At 44.4% G+C, this 16,778-nt stretch overlaps 1 protein-coding gene across 4 annotated transcripts in view; it reads left to right on the forward strand.

The window, feature by feature from the left end:
- The window catches only part of LOC119766543 (ubiquitin-like modifier-activating enzyme ATG7), a 331,454-nt gene that overhangs the window by 98,360 nt on the left and 216,316 nt on the right, over positions 1 to 16,778 (forward strand). For 3 of the 4 annotated variants that reach the window (XM_038251290.1, XM_038251288.1, XM_038251291.1), the window contains 2 exons: positions 7,880 to 8,235; positions 8,288 to 8,479. In XM_038251290.1, coding sequence (XP_038107218.1) covers positions 7,880 to 8,235; positions 8,288 to 8,479 — 548 coding nt within the window. Of the gene's footprint in view, positions 1 to 7,879; positions 8,236 to 8,287; positions 8,480 to 16,778 lie in introns of those variants that run through there. The other variant, XM_038251292.1, reaches the window with a different exon arrangement.

Genomic DNA, 16,778 nt, shown 5'->3' on the forward strand with positions numbered 1-16,778 from the left:
CGAACTCTTCATCGGACGTCACTTCTTCTTCTCCTTCGCGCTCGGCCGGCGCGACTGGGGCGACAGGTTCTTCAGCTTCGTCAGGAATCGGGCACTGCTCCACTGCATGCTGGTCGTTCTTCTTCACGGTCGTTTTGGCTTCGACAAAATCCACATCTCGAGCAGTGACAATTCGTTTGTTGACCGGATCCCAGACCAGATACCCGTTCGCAGCGTAACCGACCAGGAAACCACGCCAAGACTTTGGGTTCAGCTTCTTCCAGAGTTCCTTCGGCACATGTACAAACGTTTCGCACCCAAAAACTCGCAGCTTCGAAACGTCCGGCTTTTTCTTCTCCCAAAGTTCGAACGGTGTTTGTTTGTAAACAACTGCGCTGGTAGGATTTCTGTTCAGCAAATCTGCCGCCGTTCGCACCGCTTGCCCCCAGAAACGCTTGCCCAGTCCCGAATCCAGCAGCATTGTCCTGGCCTTTTCGACCAGCGTCCGGTTCATGCGCTCGCTCGTCCCGTTCTGTTCCGGTGTGTACGGAACGGTGAACTCGATCTGGATCCCCTTCGTACGGCAAAACTGCTTGAAACGCCGGCCGGTGTACTCGCCACCGTTGTCGCACCGCAAACGGGAAACCTTCGCCTGGAACTTCGCCGTGGCCAGCGCCTCGTACTGCTCGAAACAGCCCAGCACTTCGTCCTTCGATCGCATCAGGAACACGACGGTAAAGTGACTCCAATCGTCTTCGATGCACGACTGGCAGACAATCGTTTGGTCGACTCCTTTGTCGACTGTCAGTGTCAGCCCTGACACCATGTCGTTTCGCGCGAGATCTGTCAAACTTCTCTCGTTGAGGTGACCAAATCGACGGTGCCACAACACAGAATCACTCTGAACGCGGCCACAAGACAACAGCGACTTCTCGCAATCGAAAGGACGAAAATCCAGCTCGTACAGCTTATCACGTCGAGCACCGCACACAACAATTTCGTCGCCGCGGTAAATCAGCGCTTTACCACCGTCGAAAACAACCCGCATCCCGGCTTTCTCGATCCGTACCACGGAAAACAAGTTGTAGCGCAGTTGCGGAACAAAAAGGACATCTTGCACAATGCACTCGACGGACCGGCCACCCACAACAGAAAACATCTTCACAGTGCCAGCGTGTTCGGCCACAATAAACTCCCCGTCCTTGGCCACAGCAATCTCGATCGGTTTGGACAGTTTGTGCAGCTCGACGAACAACGCTTTCTCTCGCGCCAGATGGTCCGACGCCCCGGAGTCAAGAAACCACTTTACCCGCCGCTGCACTTTCTGCGGCTCGCCGCCGCTCACGCCCACAAAACAAACACTGTTCCGCTCACTCGTGCCAGCAACGTTTGCTTTCGCACCGTGTTGTTTTGGTAGTACTGTTGTTTCTTCTTCTTTTTCTCCGTGCAGTCTACACTCTTGTGGCCTTCCTTTTTGCAGCTGAAGCAGCGGATCTTCTTCTGCATCTTCATTCCGGAGAAAGCAGTGGCCTCGTTCCCGGCGGTGAGCGAATCGACGCCCAAACCCTTCTGCTTCGTCTCCTCGTCTAGCAGCCGACATTTGACGAATTCCATCGACAGGTTCTCCTCCGCTACGGTCTCAATCGACGTCACCACGGTAGCAAACGCCGAACCGAGCGTCAACAGGAGGTGGCAAACCGCGTCAATATCGTCCATCACGGCCCCGGTTCCACGGAACTCACGCACCAGCTTGTCAAAGCGCAAGAAGTGGTCCGTCAAACGGCCACCGTCGAATCGCATGCTCAGGATTTGCCGCTGGAGATGCATAGCGTCGTCCAGATTTCCTTCGGCGACTGCTTGTCCTGAACGTACTCGAGCTGGGAATCGTGGATGCGCTCGATCAACAAACGCTTGCACTTCCGCCTTCTCTTCAGTTGCTCTTTCCGCCTCTTCTCCTTGTCCGCCGAAACCGTCGTCGAATCTTCCGTCTTCGGAATCAGCTCAGGAAGCTCTCCAACCTCGTGTAGAATGCCGTCGTCCAGCTCGTACTCCTCCAAGAGTACCAGAACTCGATACTTCCACGCGGGAAAGTTCCTGCCGTCAAACAGCGCGACATCCGCGTCCTCCGACATCCCGACAAGTTTACTGTGAAACGACAACCCGGATTAGCAACGGGCTGGGCCCATAACCTAAAAGAGGTTCGGATGGCTTACAGGAGTGTAATTAAAAACGTGTGTTACGTTTAGGGCGGTTGTTAATAGACTAAGATTTATTGTAAATAAAGTAAACAGGAACAGCTGCTGACAGTTCTGTTGGCGCAGTAGCGCGCAAGGGTAATGGGGCAGTGGTTGCCATCTCAACAGAAGGTAGTAATGCCCAAATTGAATAGACCTCGCAGCCACAGCAAACTGACTACGATGGACTAGCTCTGTCACAATGGCCGGCAACTTCCGTCCGGTTCCGCCCCCAACCGAATTTCACGCTAAATCGGCGCCGCGGCCATCGATGTGCCATCTCCGTCCCCACCATCGCACCCCTGCTGATGTACGTCCTGCCCAAACGAAAGGAAACTGTTGGAGATGATCAAGCAACCTATGGATTTGTACTTGTTTATTAGTTACCTGGCAGCTCAATAAAAACTTTTTATTCAGTTCTAAACCGTAACCCACGCTAGACGTGTTATTTCCACCACTGCCCCAAGAGGTTATGGGCCCAGAGTGAGTTCCGGAACGCTGAAGAACTCGAAGAATTTACTCGAAGAAGTTTAATTTACAACCTGAAGAAGTTTTCATGAAGAAGTAGGAAAATCTAGAGTAGATGCCTAACGGAGACGGAAGCGGTGCCGCTGCTGGTGCTCAAGGTGCTGTCCAGCCTGAGGCTCGTGGCCAGAACTACGGAGCCGGGGGCCATCCGCCGATCGAGCGGCTGGTTGGACGTGACAACTGGCGGACGTGGAGGTTCGCAGTGCGCACGTACCTGGAGATAGAGGACCTGTGGGACGTGATTGAACCAGCTCAAGGTGCGGCCGTCGACGCGAAGAAGGACAGGATCGCTCGAGGAAAAATTATTTTCTTCCTCGATCCGTCGATTTTCCACCATGCGGAGAACGCGAGGACTGCCAAGGAGTTGTGGACGAAGCTGTGCGGCCTGTACGAGGACACTGGACTAACCCGTCAGTGGGCGCTCCTGCACAAGCTCATCACGACGAACCTGGCGAGCAGTGGGTCCATGGAGGCGTACGTGAACCGGATGACGACTACAGCGAATCAGCTGATCGGAATCGGCTTCCCGCTGGACGAGAAATGGATCGGCATGATGCTGCTGGCGGGACTACCGCTGGACTATCGTCCGATGGTCATGGGGCTCGAAAATTCTGGGATCGCAATCACTGGTGACGCCATCAAAACCAAATTGCTCCAGGAGGACGACCTGCCCGTGGAACCAGCCGGAGGACAAGCGTACGTGTCCAAGGGACGCCACAAGGACAACAAGCAGAGCAAGTCTCAACCGAGTGCTGCTCCAAGCAAATCGAAGGGATCAAAGTGTCATCGCTGCGGCAAAGCTGGCCATTTCGCCAGGGACTGCACAGCCAAGGAACCAGTGCGCAACGACCGCGACGGCAAGAAGAAAGCTTTCTGTGCCGTGCTCTCGGTGCTGGATTCGGACGACGCCAACGATTGGTACTTCGATTTGGGAGCTGTGAAGCACTTGACCAGGAACGAGGCGCTGCTGGAGAACCCCCGAACGACGTCTGGAAGCATAATTGCGGCGAACAACCAGGCGATGAAGATCGTTGCTGAGGGAACTACAACGTTGCAGCCGACGTGCTACGACGACACCATCGAGGTCGAGAACGTTGAACTCGTGCCGGAGTTGGCGGTCAATCTACTTTCCGTCGGGAAGATCGTGGATCAAGGCCATACCGTCGTGTTCAACAGAGATGGATGTGAGGTGATCGATGAAGACAACAGTGTCTTCGCGACTGGGAGCAGATCTAACGGGCTGTTCAAGTTGGACCAGATTAAGCCGAGAGCGCTGGCGTGCTCTTCCCGCGAAACCGCTGAGCTGTGGCACAAGCGTTTGGGACACATGTGCATGAAGAACCTGATCAAGTTGAAGAACGGTCTCGTCAACGGAATCAAGTTCGAAGGCAACGAGTGTGGCAGAGGCTGCATTGTTTGTGCAGAAGGTAAGCAGACACGGTTGCCGTTCAATCACGCAGGGACCCGTGCGGCTGAAATTCTGGACCTGGTGCACTCCGATATCTGCGGCACCATGGAAGAGAAGTCGTTGGGTGGCTGTCGCTACTATCTCAGCTTCACCGACGACAAGACGCGCAAGATTTTCGTCTACTTTCTGCGAACCAAGTCCAAAGAAGAGGTTCTGCAGTGCTTCAAGGATTTCCACGTGACTGCTGAGCGGCAAACGGGCCGCAAGCTGAAGGTGATTCGGACGGACAACGGCCTGAAGTACACGAATCGGCTGTTCCAGGACTACCTGTCGGGGATGGGTATCCGTCACCAAACCACTGTGGAGTACACCCCTGAGCAGAACGGACTCGGAGAAAGGGTCAACCGGACTGCCGTGGAACGCGCTCGGTGCATGCTGTTCGAAGCTGATCTGCCAAAACCGTTTTGGGCAGAGGCTGTGGCTGCTGCGATCTACTTGATCAACAGGTCGCCGACGAAGGGCATCGAGATGACTCCAGAGGAAGCGTGGTCAGGTCGCAAGCCGGACTTGTCACACGTACGAGTGTTCGGCACTACCGCGATGGCACACGTACCGAAGCAGAAGCGCCGCAAGTGGGACAAGAAAGCCGTGGAATGCATCCTCACCGGCTACGAAGAGGGTGTGCGGCTGGACTTTTGGGAGTACGTGCCGGCCGATCCCGTTCTAGAGGTTGTTCCACCGGAAGCCGCGGAACCACAAGAGGAGCCTGACGAAGAACCTGAAGATGCATTCGAGTCGGCCGAGAGCAGCGACGACGACGTGTCCTTTGCTGAAGATGACCCGTTGCCCGCGCTCCCGCCACAATCATCTTCAGAACCACCCAAAGGGGGGTTGAGGCTCAGTGGTAGGGAGCGCTTTCTTCCAGGCAAGTATAAGGATTTTAAACTTGGGAACAAAGGCCTACCCGAGACGAAATTTGCAGATAAGACGACGACGATGACCAACGCAGCCGCGAGGCCCGAGGATCCTGCCGCTGCGCCCCCGTCGTGCTCTTATCAAAGATCAGTTACCGATGACGGTCAACAACGATTGATGTTTTGCGATAGGGGGCGCCCGCCCCAAGGCAAGTATTCTGACAACCCTGATGAATCACCCGATACTGGTATCGACACTCCACAGCCGCTTCTGGATGATCCGTTCACGCACCAACAAGCCCTGGCTCGGGACGACGCTGAACACTGGAAACAGGCCATGAAGGATGAGTACGAAGCCCTCATCTCGAACGGAACGTGGGAGCTGTGCGATCTACCGGAAGGACGTTCGGCGATCAAGTGCAAGTGGGTGTACAAGACCAAGCTGGACGTGAACGGGGACATCGAGCGGTACAAAGCAAGGCTGGTCATCAAAGGATACTCGCAGCGAAAGGGGGTAGATTACGAAGAGACCTACGCCCCGGTCGTTCGCTATAGTTCGCTGCGATATCTCTTCGCGCTGGCTGCCCGTCTGGACATGAAGGTCGACCAGATGGACGCAATTACGGCCTTCCTGCAAGGAGAACTGTCGGAGGAGATCTACATGGAGCAACCCCCTTGCTTCGTGGACGGCAAGAAGCGGTCCAAGGTCTGCCGACTCAAGAAGGCGCTGTACGGGCTCAAGCAATCCAGTCGTGTCTGGAACAAGAAGCTGGATGCTGCCCTGAGGAAGTTCGACCTGGTTTGCACCGATTACGACCCGTGTGTGTACACCAAGGTGCGCGGCGACAAGATGCTGTTCATCGCTGTGTACGTGGATGATGTCCTGGTCTTCTCGAACTGTGACCGCTGGAAGACGGAGATCAAGGCCCAACTCAGCCGGGAGTTCAAGATGAAGGACATCGGACCTGCGAAGTACGTTCTGGGGATCCGGGTGAGCCGGAGCAAGGACGAGATTGCCCTGGACCTGGAGAAATATGTGGAAGCGATCCTGAGTCGGTTCCAGATGACGGACTGCAAGCCCGTCAGTACGCCCATGAACGTGAGCGAGAAGTCGACGCGCGACGCGTGCCCGTCGACTGTTCAAGAGAAGGAGAGGATGAAGGCCGTGCCGTATCAAGAAGCCGTTGGGTGCCTGATGTACTTGGCCCAGAGCACCAGACCGGACATCTGCTACGCGGTCAACATCCTCAGCCGCTTCAACGCGAACCCAGGTGAGAAACACTGGTGTGGTGTGAAGCATCTGTTCCGTTATCTGCGCGGGACCTCGAAGTTTCGTCTGACCTACAAGAAAGGAGGAGCTTCGAAGATCGAAGGTTTTTCGGACGCCGACTGGGCTGCTGATTTGGAGGACCGGAAGTCGATCACGGGGTACGTGTTCACCGCCCAAGGTGGAGCCGTGTCCTGGAGCTGCAAGAGGCAACAAACCGTTGCACTCTCGACCTGCGAGGCCGAATACATGGCGTTGTCGGCTGCGGTGCAGGAGGCGCTCTGGTGGCGCCGGTTGCGGGGACGTATCGAGTCGGAGGAGGCGATTACGATCCACTGCGACAACCAAAGTGCGATCGCGGTCGCACGGAACGGTGGCTATCATCCGAGGACGAAGCACATCGACAAGATGGAGATCTGCCGAGATCAACTTGGTCTGCAGCATCCCTAGGTTGAGGAGGAGTGTTGGAGATGATCAAGCAACCTATGGATTTGTACTTGTTTGTTAGTTACCTGGCAGCTCAATAAAAACTTTTTATTCTGTTCTAAACCGTAACCCACGCTAGACGTGTTATTTCCACCTCTGCCCCAAGAGAAACAATAAAACAAATAATAAAAATCGAAGCATTCTGGCTCCAGGCAGGCGAAATAGTTCCGGCCTGGTTCCGGCTTAACGTTCCAATGAATCGCAATCTGTCCTGAAAAAAAAAACAAGAAATTCAGTAATTCAGTAAAAGCGGTATACGCACTTCGAAAGGAACCGGTCAAGAAAAAAATCAAATGAGCAGCAGCGACAGCGCAAGCAAGTCAGAGAGGGTGAAGAAAAGCCCCAAGAAATCGCTCCCTCTCCTTTGTTCTGCTGTTTGTAAAGCTGTTTCTTGACCCCTTTCCTTCCGATACGCGTACTAGCCTAAACTGTTTATTAACATCAGGCTGCTCGAATCAACAAAAATAAACAATGAAGCAGTGCTCCCAATTTTATGGAAAACTGCTAGAACGAATATTTTCTGGCAACTCTGACTGCATGAATGAAAATTTTCATTCGAGCACGATATAAGCAAGATGAGCGCGATCTGGCGCGATTTGGCACGATGAGTGAAAAACGATCGCGATGAAGGTACGATGAGCAAAGATGAAGGAATTTGATGCGATTTGGCGTGATTTTAATGAAATCGCGGAGTGTATCAGAACAATTAGATCGAATGACAAATTTTGGTTCAAAGCCCAATTTGGAAAATGGCTCTATGTATGCTGAAGTTGCACTCAACCACATGTCTGGTCCGAGTGGATGAGAGACTACCCCTGGGCTCTTTCGGAACGGATCTAGGAAAAAGGAAAGAATTGGGACTTAAATGCTTAGTTGTAGACGTAGGGTCGAGAATAGCTATTTGTATACAATGTACGACTGTTGTTAAATAAATAAACTACCTGAAAAAAAATCAATCAAACAAATAATTGCTGATTTTCTCCTGTATAATTTTCATGTTACCACCGGGGGTATCCCGATTTGGACCACCAATATGCATAATTTAATATTTTTCTGTTTTTAGGACTTGAAAACTCATAAATATTTGTATTGGTTCGCATTTCCTGTATTTCGAGACGTATTTTTTAAAAAAGGACAGACATATACACTATTATCATCAAAATTTCAACGTGATAAATTATTCAGTTTTGAGCTTCAATTCAAAATGTTTTTAGAAAAATCAAATGAGCTTTTCTTTGTTTACAATTCAAAAGAAAGTAGGTTTTATAGGCTTTCAGAAATAATTAATCATGAGGATCTATCTAAGAATTTAAAAAGTGTTGATCTGAATTACACGTTTTTCTGCTGCACTGATTTGTGTTTTGATAAAGATCCAAGCTGGCTTTTGCGACAGTTTCTTGGATATATTGCGATGTCATGGTATAACAAAGTATCTTAAATTTAATTCTGTAAATCTTATTATATTTTAAAGCCCACAGATTACGCAGAAAACCATAAATTGCATTTGCTTGAAAAATAATGTAGCATCCAGTATTGTATTTACCCTCGAGATTCAATCTACCGATCTCAATTTAGAAAAACCGCTTTGGGTTGGATGGGAAACGAATAATGGGAGATTAATTCCACGTTCTGTAGATATGTCAAAGATAATGGATCCTCTCAAGTAAGTATGACCACCACAAACATCTAAAAAGATACCTAGCTGAATTTGAAAATGATTAAAATTAAAAGCGCGAAATGACACGAAAAAACTTTGTTAGTTAAACAAAATTACCAGTCTTCCCGAAACGCACTGTATGTTTACACGCCGTACAAGTTTTCAGTGCATGCGAAGTTTAAACACTCAAGGCCACGATGTTCGAGTTGTACCCAAACGGCTCACTCAAGGTTTGCAAGCGGTTTAAACATGTGTTGCACACCTCGGGTTCAACGCCATGCGAGCGAATATCGAAAGAGACAAAATTACTGCTTCTCACTCTCTCTGTCGCGAACGGTATAGTGTGACGGCAACGGAGAATGAAACACTACTTTAAAGCAGAGTAAGCGTGAGGGAACTATTTTTGTCACTTTTCTGCGTCGTCGTTCTGCACGGTTCGGTTTAACCTTGAGGTTCGTGTACGTGTACAGCGTGTAATTTTTTTTATGCTCGTGGCCCTCTTAAACCTATATCACAGAGAACAGATGTACATCATTGAACAATTAGCATTGAAAAACGTGTGTAAATATTCAAACCAAAAAACGTTGAAAAGAGCTAGGGTATGCAATAGCCGCCTACACAGAAAAAAAATCGGGTAAATTTACATCATTTATGAAGTACCAAAAGTGCACGTCATTGATGATGCGAATTTACATCAAATTCATTGGAAATTTACATGCCATTTGATTTAAACGTGCGGTACAAAAAGGGCTTTGAAAACATGTAATTTTCCGATGAAATCGATGTAAATTTACCAAGGCAAGAACAAATTTTCCTCGTTGAATTTAGAATCCGATGTAAATTTTATAATATTTGGTTTTATGCGGTAGCGGCTTCGGCTGCCGATCCCGATGATGCTATGAGACGCGGGTTCGATTCCCGCCTTATCCACTGAGCTTCTATCGGATGGTGAAGTAAAACGTCGGTCCCGGTTTCTCCTGTCTCGTCAGAGGCGCTGGAGCAGAAATCCCACGTTAGAGGAAGGCCATGCCCCGGGGGGCGTAGTGCCAATAGTTTCGTTTCGGTACTGCGGGCTTTACATGAAGAGTGGTATACAGCAGCACAGCATACACGGAGAGACCGGCCGGGGCAAATCTAAGAAAATCTTGGTTAATTTAACTAAAAGTATGGGTAAATTTTTTACATAGCTTTTTTTCAACAATCAATTGTTGATTTTGTTTACCCCAAATTGCTGACCAACAGTAACTAAAATTAACTAAAAAAAATAATTGGAATTGCCATTTTTGTAGGTTAAACGGCCGAAAAAAATTCTAGCAGTCGACTGCTAGAATATTTTTTTCAGAAAATTTACTAAACATTTCTTGTTTTCAGCTGAAATATTGTGGAATATTCTGTTAAAAACTGGCTGGGACATATTTTTCAACTATTTTTCAACAATTTTTTTTCGTTATATCAACCGAAATATTTTTGCATGCAGCAAATTATTAGTGGTTTATAACAAAACATTTCTTAATTAGACATAATTTATGTACCGTCAGTGGGGGTGACTACCCAAGTAACCAGAAGCACTAAATCAAAACTCTAAATCCACTCTAAATAAACTTTCCCGTTGCTATGACACTTTAAATAGCCTTTCCCAATGTTTCGAAACATTTATTGTTTGAAACATTATTACCTACTGTATAATGACATATACACGGAGAGACTGTGCCCAGAAATTTTAACAATTAAAATTGTTGATTTTACTTTCGTAAATTTTAACAAAAACGCACTTGTCACTGCCAATATTCCGTTACAATAACTAAAATTCAGTAATAATTTAGTAACCTGTTTGTTGAAAATGCTAGAGGCAAAAAGCTAACAGATTTCCCGAACTCGAATGAACGTGCTCGACTGTTAGCTTTGGTTTTAGGAAAATCAAAAATTTTGTTGGTTGAATATAATTAACAATTGGTTGAATATTTAAAAGATGAACTTGGGTTTGTTTACGTCTGTCATTTGAAGTCAGGATTCGAACGAGAGCGGTCGATTTGTTGAGTTTGTGTTGTTAATTGTGAAGTGAGAGGATGTGAAAGGTGAAAATCACACTATTTGGCTAAGTTGAAGTGGTAAATCGAAGTGCACACTGCTGCAACTGAGGAGGTGCAATTGGTGAGTAAGTTTGTTGATGATTACTTTGCAGGTGATAAACTATGAAGAGCAAGACGAAGACATTCGCAATGGGGACCTCTGATGCGAGGGGACTTTATGATAATGTTTGGAGGATAGAGAGGGGCAGTGGAAGGAAGAGGCGGGCCAGCTCTTGCACGACAACACTTGCACGGGCATATTTAACAAAATGTTGGTTAACCTAAGTAAGTTTGGGTTTAATTTTACACAACAATTTATTTTTTCCTTCGTGCTTACGATGGATACAATTTTAATGAACCATTATTTTTTCAGAATCATCAACCATAAAATACATAGAAATGCGTACACATAATATAAAAATAAAAATTCGATTATGGGAAATGTCTAAAAACTAAAATTTATAAAAGATATACAAAAGAAGATACTTATATTTTAAAAATGCTGTTTAAAGAAGACTGCTTAATAAACTGGTAAGTTAAATTCATAATATTTTTTTCAGGAATCGGAGTACGTTGAATAAATTGAATCAAATGCAGCGAAAGTTTGTTGCCAATACATTTATTTTCGTTCCTTTTTCAGTTTATAGCCGAAATTAAGAATTTTGTATAAAATTACTAATAACTTTCATATGTCTATTTGCAGCAAAAGGTTCGCTTTGGTGTGAATTCTGTGTCCAACCACAAGAAAAATAGCTAAACATGAGACCGTTGTAGATGATGATGACTTATCGGATAATTTCACAGTGATGGTAAGTGAATACAACACTTAAAACTTAAAACTTTAACTTGGTGAAAATTTTGCTCGGTTTCTATTTTCATGGAATTCACGAGAAATTAAACATCTTTTTAAATATGTTTAACAAAATTTGTAAAATCCTTTCATAATTATAATTTTTAAAACATTAATTAAACCTTACATGTTTTATAATAACATGTTTTATAATAACAGTTAAAACAAATTAGTTTTTATGCTTTTTAACAATAATTTAATAACTTCATGCAAAAAAAAAACAAATTAGTACAAAAAGTTAAAATTTTAGGCAGAATAAATGCGAATATAAAAACACCCAGCATTTATTTGTGAGGCATTATTATAAAATTTACTGTAAATTCAATAAAAATATTGCTAACAACAGCTAATTCCTGACTACATGTACGAATATTTTTCTGTATTTAAGTAAGACATTAGTTAAAATATAGCTAGAAATTCGGCCCAGCCTGTATCGTTAAATAATCAAAGAAAATATATATAGAAACTAACATAAATTATGTTTAATTAAGAAATGTTATGTTATAAACCACTAATAATTTGCTGCATGCAAAAATATTTCGGTTGTTACAACGAAAAAAAATTGTTAAAAAATAGTTGAAAAGTATGGTCCAGCCTGTTTTTTACGGAATATTCCACAATATTTCAGCTGAAAACAAAAAAAAAATAGTTGATTTTCTGAAAAAAATATTCTAGCAGTCGACTGCTAGAATTTTTTTTCGGCCATTTAACCAACAAAAATGGCAATTCCAACTATTTTTTTAGCTACATTTAGTTACAGGTGGTCAGCAATTTCGGGTTAACAAAATCAACAATCGATTGTTGAAAAAAAGCTGTGTAAAAAATTAACCCATACTTTTAGTTAAATTAACCAAGATTTTCTTAGATTTGCCCTGGCCGGTCTCTCCGTGTAGAACAGCCAATTAAAGTTTCAAAGCATTTAGCTCAATAATGTTTCGAAGCATTAATGGTAAGCTTTATATATCAATGTAAAGTGAGCTTTTAAAGTTACATCGCACTTTGACATTTCTTCAAATGTTTCAAAACACTAACTCAACATTAGTGAGGGCAAGGAAAGTTTGGCAGTATTTGGTGGTATTTTTGTTGATGCAGGAAAAATCGTTTGGAGGAGGTCCAGGTTTTGCTCGGACGAGATCGTGTGCGGAGTGACATACGTCTACGCCAGCTTCAACGATACCTTCGTCCACGTTACGGATCTTTTGGGCAAGCAACTATCTGGTGGAGCACCGGTGGCATGAAAGTCAAGGCTGATCGTGACGAGGCTCGCCCTACGCTGCTATGTGGCCGCTTTGTACGTCGGCGGAAAGTGCAAGTCCCTCGGAATCACCGCGCTGCACATGAAGCTGCGTGCCGCCGGCGAAAACTGCACCAAGATCCCGGGACCGGGTGCGCAATCAGCGCTCCGTGCCCTGGCCCGTTCGTCGATGAATATTGTGAAGATTGACAATATTTTGTAAAAGTTTGAAGTGTATTGATTAATAAATACTTTGTTTCAACCTGTCTAGCGTATTCTTTTTTCATGCAACTAACTGAAGGAAGACTCTATCGACAAGAATCATACGTGTAAACATATTTCAGGACGGACGAGACGGTTGGCGCAGGGCATCTAGGTGGAACATCTCAGAACATCAAACAACACGCAGTTTAGAATCTCGAATGAAGCACCACACAGCAAAAAAACGCAAACAAGCTTTCAAAAACCGTCATCCCAGCGTGAAAAGCACTCTCCCAAGAGAGAGAGAGAGAGAGAGAGAGAGAGAGAGAGAGAGAGAGAGAGAGAGAGAGAGAGAGAGAGAGAGAGAGAGAGAGAGAGAGAGAGAGAGAGAGAGAGAGAGAGAGAGAGAGAGAGAGAGAGAGAGAGAGAGAGAGAGAGAGAGAGAGAGAGAGAGAGAGAGAGAGAGATTTTAAGTAAGTAAGTAAAGTAGTATTTTGACGTTTTACCGCGATATAACTTTATATCAACTCTACCCGTCGCCACTCAATTTTACCTCCATGCGTATAAAGTGAATATAAAGTTTTGAGACTCTGTATGCATACTTTATATGTTGATATAGAGGGGATTTAAAGCTACCATGTACAGTCCCACGGTTACTTGGGTATGGGTCAAAAAACGATACACCTCTCGAAATTTCTTAATAACAAAAACAATTTAAATAACATCGAAAATCTTTCAACGTAGATTTGTTCTTAGATAGATTACTAACATTTTCCCAAAATATGGTGGATTTTGATGAACACTACCTTAAATGCTAATAGTTTGAAAATTGACCCAATCTCACCCCTTAGATGGGGTGACATTGGGTCAAATGAAACTAAAATGATGCTCAAATACAACGATATGGTAAAAACAAGTCATCCAACAGCGTTTCTTGTTCGAGGGAATCGTATTGACACGCTACAATGTTTGAAGTGGAGATTATCAAACATTTGGGTAGTTTTCGAGCAATTCTAACAAAAATATTAGATTTTTTTTTTTCGAGAGGTCATTTTTGGCCAAAAACGTCGTCATCGGATTCGGTGCGAAAGTGGCTGACCGGGTTTATCAAATCTGGTGCTTTACGAGCTTCCATGATGGACTCAAAATTCTGCTACCTACCAGAAAGGATTACAACTACGTTCGGGATTTCCTGAACAACACAAAGATTGAATACTACAGCCATGACGATCCAGGTAAACGCCCCATGAAGCAGGTCCTCCGAGGCCTGTACGACATGGATGTGAGTGTGCTGAAAGAAGAGCTCAAAACTCTTAAGTTGAACGTGATCGAAGTCTTCAAGATGACGAGACACAACAAGGACATCAAGTATCGTGATCAACTGTACCTGGTTCATCTCGAGAAAGGATCGACAACGCCGTCTGAGCTGAAAGCAGTTCGGGCAATTTTCAACATCATCGTGACTTGGGAACGTTATCGTCCAGTGCACCGTGACGTGACACAGTGTTCGAACTGCTTGCAGTTTGGACATGGTGGGAGGAACTGTTTCATCAAGAGTCGTTGTGCAACCTGCGGAGGTGAGCACAAAACACAAGCTTGCGAAACAATCAACGAGAACATCGAAGCCAAATGCTTCAATTGCGGCGGCGACCATTCTACCAAGAATCGAAGCTGCCCAAAACGAGCTGAGTTTGTAAAAATTCGGCAGCAAGCGACGACGAGGCACCAACCAAATCGTCGCAAAACACCACCAACATTCACGGACGTGGATTTTCCTGCTTTGGCGTCACCTGGAGCGGGATCTGTTCGAGTGGTTCCAAATCTGCAGCCATTGCCGTTGAATCAGCGGCAAAAAGTTGCAGAGAATACTACACCTCCTGGTTTCAGTCAGCAAACGAAGGAAAACCAACCAGCATCAAAGGGTGAAGGCAGTAGTGACCTGTTTTCACCTCAAGAACTTCTGAACATTTTCATCGAGATGACAACAACACTGCGTCCCTCCGCATGGCTGGGACCCCGAACCCATCGAAAAGTGGGATGGTCGGAGGGCTTGAGACTGCCCTTTATCAATTCGGAAAGGGCAAATACGAGCGCCAGCTTAGGATACTGTACATTGATCTTGGCTAATTTGTGTGTGAATGTATTAATGTTTCTTTTTTAGTTATGAATAGAATATTTTCAGCACCTGGATTTGAAGAAAGGGTTATTCAAGTGATAAGAAAAAATTCATAAAATAAAATAAAATAAACATGAGATTGTACGAACGATGGACATAAAAAGACAATAATCAAACCATAACTCGAACTACACACACTAATAAAAGAAGTGGGATATCAGGAATGAGGTAAGACCGGGGCCAACATTTACTTCCCCGTCCGACGGAAGGCGTGGTCAGGCAAATCTCGTCTCGAAAAATGCCACCGGGACCGTCTGGGATCGAACCCAGGCCGACTGGGTGAGAGGCAACCACGCTTACCTCTACACCTCGGTCCTGGCTTGGTATGTTGGGTGTCATATTTCAACACGATAAATTGAAGAACTACAAATAAATCTGGAGTTTACTCAGTCGTAATGCTAAAGGGGTAAAGGGGCATCTTTTTGGGTTAACAAAATCTTTAGGTTTTCAGCAAATTGATATGTGTCAAGAAAAATTTGTTAAACAAATGTACAGATGATGGTGAAATAGTAGAAAGATGTATAAATCATTTATAATTAAAAATAAGCATTCAGACGACCACTTTTCAAGCATGTGTAGAAATTTAAGATTTTTGTTGCTTGGGATTCGATTTATAAATGGCGTTTTCTCCCCGCATGCGGGAGATTCGGCCGATGTCATTTGTATGGGGAGGGTAAACATTTTGGGGAGGGCGAACGCTGATGGGATACAACATCCTCACCAAAGTGTTCTAGAAGGAAACTAGAAGGAAGATGACAACAACACTGCGTGGTTGCAAAACTCGTGCGGAACAAGTAAGAACGCTTGGAGGATTTATCTTAAAATACAGTTCGTAGTTTTCTCGTTCTAATGATTTTGAATATTTCAATGAATTTACTTTTTTAGTTTTAAGTTAGGATTAGTTGTTAAAGCGATTTTTTTTCTTTTTTTTTTACCCAAATGTATTCGATTTAATGCAAAAATGTAAAATAATTTGAAGTAAATATATGAATGTGAACAGTTAATAAGAAAACGAAAAATATAACAAAGATGAAGAGCATGTAGCCATACCACTTAGAATGTAAATGAAATGTAATTATTATAAGAAAGTTCAATAAAGACATATTTAATTTCAAAAAAAAAAATTTAAGCTCTCGTGAGCATGCGGGCTAAACCAAAATTTTCAATAAATATTATCCATACGGTTTTTATTGCAATTTGCATGTCTCAACAAACATTGAAATTATATAAGACCGCTGTAAATATTTTTGTAACAAATTCATATACCGTAAAACGGGGTGACTTTGTTAGCGGGTGACTCTGATAGGTTTGAAATTTTTCCGCAACATGAAGAGTACAAATTAAATACGTACGGAATGCTATGGAATCATACTGACCATGATAGAGAAGTGTTCAAAGTGTTTCAAGAAGAAGTGTTCATAAAATTTTGAAAACTTCAAATAGTTGATGAAAATCATTATTTTAATATTCTTAAAGTGTCATGATTTTCTCAATGAACGTGATTTCGAATCTGAAAATAGAATGCATTTTCGGATTCTTTGGACAGTATTTCATAAGGAAAAGGTAAAATAAGTTGTGTAAATAAGAAAAATTATGTGTTTTGAAATATAATTAAAAATAAACTTCAAATTTATAGGCATTTTCAAATTCCATATAAAAAGTGAAAACTTTTGTTTCGTGTTTCGAATTCAGTTCAAAATGCGATATGAATCGATAATTTTATAAACAAAACTAATTTTATCGAATTTCAGGCAAAGTTGTGACCGAGGTAGTGA

Source organism: Culex quinquefasciatus, chromosome 2 (genome assembly GCF_015732765.1).
Source record: "Culex quinquefasciatus strain JHB chromosome 2, VPISU_Cqui_1.0_pri_paternal, whole genome shotgun sequence".
Lineage (NCBI taxonomy): Eukaryota > Metazoa > Arthropoda > Insecta > Diptera > Culicidae > Culex > Culex quinquefasciatus.